Raw genomic sequence first — 10144 nt, forward strand, 5'->3', positions numbered from 1 at the left:
TTAAAGAATGCGCTCGTTCACTGTGACAACCACGCTGTCATGTGTATGTGGAGAATAGGCGACCGGCATTTCTTCAAACCCAGGGGTTCTTCGAGAGTTGTTTTAGAGATGTTAATATGAGGTCAGCTGAGTCGTTTTAAACCAAGATTTATACGTCAGTCTCAGTTACCGAGCCGCAGGAGCAAAATCTCAGGAGATGGAATGTAATAACCACAAACTGAAGAGCTTTAGCAATGCTTAATTTAAGATGCACTTTAAACCTGTGGTGCTGCAATCAAAATGGCTGAAAAATAAAATAGCAGGTGTTCCTCAGACACTTAACCTGCTGAAAATCCTCCGTCAAGCCATGAAAAAGGGGGAGAATACATATTGGGTGAGAATGCATCACTTTTAAAAAATAATTTACATGAATTAAAGGCAAATTCTGCAAATGGTGAGTGTGTATCTCCTGTAAGACCAGGTCCAGATCCTAAATGGTGCAGACAGATTCATAAGAAAAGACTGGCACACACTGTAATGAAAGCAGTTAGCGACAAGTGTGAGATCATCAGCAAAGTCAAGTGCAGGAGTCCTTCAAAACCAATTCAAGGCGGCAGAAGCGTGCTGCTAAAAGACCACTCTGAGTAAGAAAAAAAAAACAAAAAAAAAACCTCATCAGCTTTCACTGGCAGCAGGAAAAAGAATTCTGCTTTCATTAAGTCTCAGGGGTTCACAAGACAGCTGCAGAGACAGAAAATATATTAAAACTCCGTGTGTGATACAAACAAACATGCATTCACAAAACGTTACACTAGATTCCCAGTAAGCGATGTCAGAGATGCTTTATGATGTTCTCAGTTCCCCCTTTGCAGAAGGGCAATGTCACTTCATTTTGACATTGAAGATCAAAACATTTTTGCTTGAGGAAGCACAGTCTGTCATCAGAAATGCTTGATAGATGGGGGTACAGCAGCCGTGAAGCAATTTTTCAGTTTCCAATCTCATGAATTCAAGCATCTGCTGCCAATTCTGTACCACGGCGGAGAAAAGCAGACAAGTTCATTGTCAGTTGTGGCGCAGCAAAACAAAGAAAACATGAAGTACACATCAAAAATCAAGCAGAGCAGTGCGGCACAAGCACAATGGTGGGAACAGAAAACAAAAGCGTGGGACTTTGGATCACTTTCTCTGTCTGCCACAAGGTGGACAAGAGCGTATGTCTTCCATACTCTCGGAGTTCATATGCAGTGAAGGTTGGACACAATTGGGCAAGTGTTTGTGGGCCATGACCCAGATACTTATTTCCAGTCCTGGGCTCTGCAGCATGGCATCAGCTCCCATTTCAGTCCACAAAGAAACTGTGTTTCCTGTGTGAACCCACGGACGAGGCTCAGGGGTGTTAAAGCTCACTTGGGCAGTCACATATGGGAGGAGTCTGGTTACTTTGATTACAGACGGTGATACTGTTTACTGGGCACCAGAGTGGAAATGACAGGGGGGACTTTCATTAGTTTGATCAGAGGAAGTTCCACAAGCCAAAACCCAGAATCAGCTGCAGCGGACCAAAATAAAGTTATAGGTTTTTAACATCCAAACTCTCAGGCAAAAACAGCAAATCGTCTTTTTTTCTTTACAAACCTGAGTAAAAATAATACCAGTAATCAACATGACATACAAACTGTTTGGGTGTGTATCTATACGTGCTTGGCTGTGAATCTGGCACCATCTGCAGGTGAATATTCAGACTTCACACATAGAAAACTGGGAGTTTCCTGCTAGTTTGATGGCACTATTATTATTTCTTGGGTTGAAGATGTGGAACCGTTTGTTTTTGTATTGAAAAGAAAGGAGCAAATTGTGAAACAGAAAAGGAATCCTGCACTTGAGAGATTGATATTAAGGTGTATGAGACCACTTGATAGCTATTCGGTGAATGCAACTTATCTGTAAACCAAATGGGAAAGTTATTATAAGCACAGCAAATCAGGACCTTAAAGGGAACTGTCAGTTTTCACACATTTCTACAGTTGAAAATATTACGAGAGAATACTGCTGAGCTATTTTATACATGACTGTTGAAAACAGAGAGAAAAAGTTGTGTCCCAGCAGCAGGCTTTAAATAGAAAAAGCAAGGAAACCTCAGTTTGCCTATTAGCTCACTAAATTTCCAAATGCTTTTCTTAAAAACCCCGATGAATGGAGTGCAGTCAAAAACACTCCCAGAAGCACAGCAAGCCAACTTCAGATTTATAAAGCAGGCGCTGCCCTGCACAGGCCAGTTGCAGATTTTTAACAAATAAAAGTACTGTTGAGAGGACTGGCTATCTGATCTTTCCCTCGCTGATTAACATTTGACCTTCAGGCTGAGCTGAGAGAAATGCTCAAGTTGCCTTTTTCTGCAATCCTCCTCGCTTTCCAGGCAGTCAAAAGGCATTTGTGAAAAAATGCTTCAGTGTAGACTCTGCTTAGGTTTTAATAGCAGTTTTGTCCTTTATTAAAATAACATTTGATATAAAGCATATGCAAAAATACATGTTGCCCATCTTATTGCATTCCACAATTTCATTAAAAGACCTGATAATGATACATACTATAGAAAGCTTGAAAGACAAAATATAAAGCATGTTTTATAAGTGCTATGAGCTTAACATTTTGTATTTGTAAAAGGCACACTGGAATATAAGGGTGCATTTATTGTGTCAGTAAATACTACACATTGGATGCTCGGAGCCACACATAAAATCCGGCCATAGGGCGTATTTCTGGATGTAAGGTGCTTTTCTCAGACATTTGGCAGCATCTCTGTCACACTTGCACAGCAGCTTTTCACATTTGTCCTCAAGATCATCTGCAACGAAGAACAGAAATGTCTCCTCTCAATGACAGGCTGAAAAGATGATTTATACGACATTTTGTGAATTTCTCATAAATGTTGTAAACTCCGATGCTTGCAAAGTTTGTAGCTATGTTCATTTAGAGGGATTCCTCTGATAATGTTACTGTTGATGCTCTGATTTTATGTCACATGCATTTATTTTTAAAACAATCATTAAAAAAGACACTGTCTTTTGGTAGTTTAGTGTGTAAACCCTACTATGGTTATTTCTATTCATAATCAGTAAATAGTGTGGCTTATGGGGGCTTAAAATATCATTAAATATACATTGGAAAATGTCCAGTTTTCGTAAAAACAGCCTCATCTGTGTTTCACTTTGAGGTTTACTCCAGAGGGTGTGTTACATGCTACATGAAGCATCATATTTGCATGTTGCATGTACTTTCAACACAGAAAACAAGCAGTAAAAATGTCGTACCGCACTCAGCTTTCTTGTCCTCACACGTCCACTGATACTGGTCTGTTTTGGTTTGGCAGCCGAGACGTTCTGCATCTCCATAACAGCAATCATGCCTGTGGCAACACCTACGTACAGAAAGATTAGCTTGATAAAATGCATTCATTCGAAGGCTGAGCTCAGCCTACAGTAGACGGGGTCAAGGAAGCAGCAGGAAGGGGTTAGTCACAGGGCTGTGGTTTAAATCCCGCCACGGCTATTTAAAAGGCAGGGCAGGATCGCCACATGAGTTTTCCCAACGGATAGTTAGCAGTTAACCAGTTTGAGGGGGTGAGATGTCTTGCGGCGAAGGAGGAAAAGAAGGAGACGGTAATTAGGATTCGGGTGTGGAATTTTTGGACCTATTTTGAAGTATGCATTGGAGCATGTGAGACTGCTGGGTTTGGACCGTCATCCCCTCCTTCCGTCCCATCGCACAGAATTTGTGGTTGAGTCGACTCATTCATAAATGGAAACTACACATCAGGATGTAGGATGAGTGGGAGGAGAAAACTAACCAGGAGGAGGTGCAGAGCATTGGTGTAAACATCACCAAGGCCTTCTGAATGACATCCTCTGCGACGCATAATGTATAGGTGGTGTAAGCTGACTGTTTATGTTGTGGATCACACTATCATCACAGCTGTAGCATTTGCAGAGTAACAGCAAAACCCTTGCATTCGCTTTCATCTGTCAGGGGTGATTAAAAGCTGCTGCCTCACCAGTCGGCCCTGTCTCTGGGCCAGCCTTGACCACCCAGTCCACAGTAGCATCCGTACATCATGTAAGCCAAAGCGGATCTCCCTGTGCTGCATTTGATGGCTCCTGCCAGTTCTAGTAACCCTCTTGTTGTCCGCTGGGAACTGTGGGCAGCCACAGAGGCCACAGCCACTGCAAAGTGAAATAAACAATAGAAGAGGAGGAACAAACTTAGCATTCTTTACCTAAATCCACATTGTCTAGTATGCTCGGACGCTCTATTTGATTTATGGTTTCATATGCACGGGATGGATGTTGCAGAGTCACTGACACCTTTTTAATAAAATTAAACTCTGTGAAATGTTTCTCTATATGTAAAACCCTATTTTAATAGGCTGTAAGAAACAATAAATCTTCCTGCAGCCAAATGTAAGCCTCTATAATGACAAATAGAGGCTTGACTTGGCTCTCTCACATCTCATCTACACCTTAAAGCTTCACTCTGCCTGAACAAATCCACAACTTCAGATTTAAAATGCAGGAAAAGCAGAAAATGTTGCAAAGCAAAATCAAAGCAACTTGTTTGCACTTGCTCCCTGAGAACAACTTTCACTGAGCATATGTAAACACAAGTATTTTCCCCACCTCAAGGATCTTACCTGCACTGATTCCCTCTGTAAATAACTTCTCAAGTCTGTGCATCACTAGCAGGAACTTCAAAGTAAAAGACTCACCAGACAACAGGAGAAGTATCCGGTAAAACACAGTCATGGCATGCAACAGGCTCTCCAGCTATTCCACAGCAAGTGTTCTTCACTGCCACTCTGAGTACAGCGTGAAGTGGAGAGCTTTTTATAGATGCTGTTTGAATAATCTCCTAAGCATCACCATTGGCTGGAGGCTAATCATGTTTGTGAGACTGAGCTGCTCCCTCTAGAGGGAACAGTGTGGAGATTTTCAAGGCACCTTTTCAACTTCTCCAAGACCAAAGGTTGTGCAATTGCAGGTGACAGTTTTAGGATTAATATTGTTATATTGAAGTTTTTTTTTTTTTATTATTGGATAAAATGTGATTTTGCTGGAGGTGTAAGACAACTGGGAGTTTCATGAAAATTAAATATACACAGGTAGCAATGAAAACACTTTCCTCTGTCTTTTCATTTATTTATTTATTTATTTATCTCACCTGCTGGAACACGTTGTTCTCTAGAAGAAGATTCTCAAGATTCAGACTTGAACTGTATGTTTTCTAACAGGCAGCTTGTTTTAGAAGAGATGGTCTGGATAGCAATTTTGCTTCTATATTAAGATGTTACACATAAAACTAATCATTTAGATTATTATATATGCCATATACTGTATATTAATATAGTATAGTGAGGACAGAATAGAAATAAAATTAATTGGCATTAAAAAAAAAAGGCCACAATACGTAAGGTACAGAGAATTTAGTGAGTTTAACCATCATTATAGCAATAGATATGTATAAGAACTACTGATTGGATCCCTTGGGACCACATGAAAAAAGTACAGAAAGAAACAACCATCACACAAAATGCTCTTCTTAAAATATTATCCCATAATGTCATCAGAAAAAAACAGCAAAAATATTATCACTTTAGAAAAGTTCATTAATTTGCACATCATGCAAAGCCCAAAAAAAAAGCTTTCCTTTAATACGTATTGCAGATTTTATTTTGAAGTGCAATCCACATTACTACTTGAAAGCTTATTTACCATCCTCCATTTGATTCTGGTATAATTTAGTTTCCTGTAATTTTAAGTAAACATTATTTGTGTTCTGTTTATGCAGTGAAACAAGCTGGTTGAGGGAACTAATGGCCCCATTATGCTCTGACTGCATGTTGGTTATTTGCACAAGACACTAACTTTGTCTTATTCTGAACAATAGACCATAAACTTTTTATATTTGACAGTCATAAAACATTTTATGAGATTATGTGTTAGAAGAATTATACTTAGGTTCATTGTGGTTATCATTGAATGACTGTAAAGGTATCTCGATGCATATGTAAGCACTTATGTGTTGTTTGTACTCACAGTAGAAACATGAGAACAGGGTTGACCTGTTCCATATGATAAGATAATGCAAGTGACACTTTCTCTGTTAACATATCTTATGCTGACGTGTTGCAGCAGCGGTGCATGCAGTCTCTATCTCCCCTTGCAGCAAGTAAAAGATCTGAGCTCATGAGTACTGTCTTTCCTTCCTGTGCTGTGTGTTTACTTTTTGGGTTTAAACCCAACATAAAGTATTTCATTTCTGACTTTGAACATCATTTTATTTTAGAAAAATGCAAAATTAGGGTTGTCGACAATAGAGCACGTGTCTCTTTTAAAATGGCTGACATTTCAATATTGTGTAATATTTAATAGTAGGACCCATGACAAACATGAAATCAATAAATATTTCAAGTTATTAAAACTGCATAGGTGTGCTTTTGACTGGTGTCCCTCAGGATCACAATATATTGGTATCTTTAAAAAAAAAAAAAAATTAAAACAGAAAAAGAAAACAATTATATGAAGTCATTAGGAATAAACTGACTGGCAAAGCAATTAAAAAGTGGAATTAGAGGATAAAATACCTGTGAGATGTGACAAAAAAAATACACCTCTGGGGTCTGTAGATACACCAATCAGTAGAATTAAAGTCTAATATTTTCTCACAGTATATTGTTATTTACTGTAAGCTAGACAATGTTGTGTGAGGCTCCAGTTTCTCACAAGTGCAACCAGATTGGATAATTATGGTAATTACACTCTAATAATATACTTATTCTGCTGTAATTACAAAGAGATCAGCTCATGCCTCTCATTTGTCTTTTTCTCTTGTAAATAAACAAGTCAGCAGTCCTCTCCATAAAACAAACACTCAACACGTATTGTAGCTATCATTACTGTCGCTGTGATTTACTGTGCAGCACTCCAAGCGTCCAAGTTTAACTGCGGTTATTGTTTCGTTGACAAATTCCAAGACCTGAAGTGGAAATGTTGTGATATGTGTTGTATCATGGCTTTTCATCTTTTTGTTATGCTCCCTGAATTTCAGCTCCGTTGTACTCGACTCTATTGTCATCCATAATGTGGTAATGTCGGGGCAGCTAAATCATTAAAGACACATGCTTTGGGCTTTGATAACTGGGGAAATATTCTCTTTTCTAGTGTGTGTGTGATTCAGCTCCTCAGTGGTGCTTCTGCACAGTGTGAGATAAGCGCCTCCTCCTGGCAGTTATTACATCTGCCATACAGGATGACTGCGCTGCACCATGAGGCGCATCCCTCAATCCATGTATATCTGATTATTCTCTTCTCAGCACATCCATTGCCGCAAAACATCCAGCCAGCATTAAGATCATATCAAGCTGAACCCACACGGATACAAATTTTAATGTCAATAAGCTACGAAATGTGCAATGAACTGAACAGGAAGCGCAATCCCAGATAATTGGTGATGTTTAGTACCAGTTCTGTCAACATTACACTCCCAGATGGTGGTATCTGATATCTATTTGCTCATTAAACATGAATAAATAACCCCAAATTTTCTATTTTTGATTAAAGAAGGAAAAAAAATAGAAGCAAGCTGAGTTTCAGCTTCAGAAATATCCAGTAAATTATGCCCCATTATCAAACACAGCTATTTTTCCAATTATGACTGAAGAACAAATTGAGTGTACTTGAAAAATTCTCCAAAGTGCACAACAACATTTCTAAATCATACTCTGATGCAGAGCTGTTGCTAACCGCTGCTGTTTCGTAATGGATTTGAGACCTTACCCATCACTCACAAACATGCAGAAAGAAGAAGGCACTCCATTTTCAGTGGTACCAGAGAATAATTACTGCTGGTTTACTGTCATTTTGATAAATGCTTGAACTGTTTGTTGTCAGTCCAGCTGGTAGTCGGTGTTCAAGCTGCCTGAATGACAACCAAAAGAAATCTCCAAGTGAATTTTTGGGAGAGAAAAAGAAGTCAAGAAATGATAAATTGGAAAAAGAAATGTGGTCTGTCTCCTCAGAAAGATCTGTAGAGTACATCTGCAGCATGTTTACTGCTTTTATCAACCTATATTCAATGTATGTCTGACAAAGTGAATCACAACAGAATAACTTATGAAGGAATTCCACGCACGTCCTACACACATCCCACCAACAGCAATGCTAGTGTTCATAATGCTACCACTGGCAATAGTGTAAAATACTATGTAACATGTGAATGCATTCTCAGTTTCTATGTAACTTGTTTTTATGCTTCATGAAAATGCAAATATGTTGAACATTTAGACTTCTTCCAGAACAAAGAAACAACATGTATGAACATTATCATGTCCCTTTTATTTTGAAAAACGAATAATTAAACTAGACGGCCTGTGTTATAGAGCAGCTTTGAGTATGCAGGTTAATTAGAGGTTTCTTTTCCCCCCAGTTACACCCATCAAAGAGATTTTTTCTCCACGAAGAAACGCGGCGGAGTTATGTGATGATCGGCATTGGCTTGTTTGTCTGTCTGTCTGTCTGTTAGCAACATTACTCGAAACAGGATTAACGGATTTGGATGAAATTTTCAGGGACGGTCAGAAATGACACAAGGACCAATTGATTAGATTTTGGCAGTGATGCGGCTTATAGTCTGGATCCATAGATTTGTTAAAAAATTTTTTGTATCATTGCGAGATAGCAGCATGGCGTCTGTAACTATGACTACAAGTGAACACTACGTTAGATGCCTGCTGACGATCACATGATTGCAATCCTACTACAAATCGACCGCTGTGGACTACAAGTTTTGTAAAGATTTCATCCGTTGGAAATGATACAACGACTGAGCAGCCTTGGCAGAGTACTGCACCCTCTGAGTTCTCCATCCATCCATTATCTATACACCGCTTAATCCTCACTAGGGTCGCGGGGGGTGCTGGAGGTGGGGTGCTGCTCAGGTGAAGGCAGGGGACACCCTAGACAGGTCGCCAGTCTGTCGCAGGGCCACATACAAAGACAAACAAGCACTCTCACATTCACACCTACGGGCAATTTAGAATAATCAATTAACCTCAGCATATTTTTGGACTGTGGGAGGAAGCCGGAGTACCCGGAGAAAACCCACGCATGCACAGGGAGAACATGCAAACTCCATGCAGAAAGATCCCGGGAAAGCCGGGACGCGAACCAGGGACCTTCTTGCTGCAAGGCGAAAGTGCTAACCACTACGCCACTGTGCAGCCCCCCTCTGAGTTCTTTTCTTGTTTATCATTTGATGCTGTGTAGTCTAACACAGTAGGTCTGGACTAGTTAATAATTCATTATATCAGTACAAGCATTATAAGTGAACCTTATTTCACCTTTAGCATCTAGTTTGCATGTCAATAAACTCACAGGAGAAACAACAGTGAACTCATTGCCTAAGGAAGATTTCAATGAATGAATGTGACTGAAACTAAAGGTCTTGGTAACACACATACTAGTAAAAACCATGAAGAAGTGACAATGATGGACTTGATACTGAGTCTTCTGCATGGGTGTTCATGTCACCTTTTAAATATACTTTCAAAATCACATCAGAACAACTTCAATGGTTCCTCTTTGTAGATTGTTCCTGCTTTCATAACAATCAATACACAATGAGGGACAAATTAAAGGAAAATCAAATTCTTAGTAAGGTGTTGGGCCAACACATGCCGCCATAACAGGTTCAGTTGGCACTTTGCATTGATTTGCCAAGTTTCTGGAACCCTACTACGAAACACCATTCATCCAAAAAATGTTCACTTATTTGGTGTTTTGATGATGGTGATGGGAAGCTCTGTCTAACATGTCAGTCCAAAATCTCCCACAGATATCCAATAGGGCTGAGATCTGGTGAAACATAACATTACAACTGAATTACAAAATATTAAAACAAAAACAAATGGTCAGGTCTATTTTTGAAATCAATAACACAGTAGGGACTTTGCCACAGTATTTCTATCAGTTATATCAGGTTCTGTAACTTATTGTACCATAGAGTCTAGCTTTATTATTAAATTAGTTAGGTTATTCTCCATAATTAATGACACTATGATTACAGCCTTAATATGTATTATAGTAAAGTAAAGTAGTGTTTCATATTATTT

General features: G+C 39.2%; 1 protein-coding gene across 1 annotated transcript; it reads right to left on the minus strand.

The window, feature by feature from the left end:
- Positions 1–2444: 2444 nt before the first annotated feature.
- Positions 2445–4894, minus strand: pla2g10 (phospholipase A2 group X). Its single transcript, XM_023282544.3, has 4 exons — positions 4745–4894; positions 4034–4202; positions 3294–3400; positions 2445–2827 (listed from the first exon to the last, which is right to left on the minus strand). Exons 1-4 carry the CDS (start codon positions 4779–4781, stop codon positions 2679–2681), a joined length of 462 nt encoding a protein of 153 aa, XP_023138312.1. The 5' UTR covers positions 4782–4894; the 3' UTR covers positions 2445–2678.
- Positions 4895–10144: the final 5250 nt, after the last annotated feature.

The sequence above is a fragment of the Amphiprion ocellaris genome, chromosome 19 (genome assembly GCF_022539595.1).
Source record: "Amphiprion ocellaris isolate individual 3 ecotype Okinawa chromosome 19, ASM2253959v1, whole genome shotgun sequence".
Taxonomy (NCBI): Eukaryota; Metazoa; Chordata; class Actinopteri; family Pomacentridae; genus Amphiprion; species Amphiprion ocellaris.

Excerpts from the sequence above, each read along its gene's own strand:
- pla2g10 (XM_023282544.3), bottom strand. The coding sequence starts at position 4,781 with ATGACTGTGTTTTACCGGATACTTCTCCTGTTGTCTG. Across the intron at positions 3,401-4,033 it reads CCCAGAGACAGGGCCGACTG|GTGTTGCCACAGGCATGATT; the intron begins GTGAGGCAGCAG and ends TTCTGTACGTAG. Across the intron at positions 2,828-3,293 it reads GGACAAGAAAGCTGAGTGCG|ATGATCTTGAGGACAAATGT; the intron begins GTACGACATTTT and ends TCTTCGTTGCAG.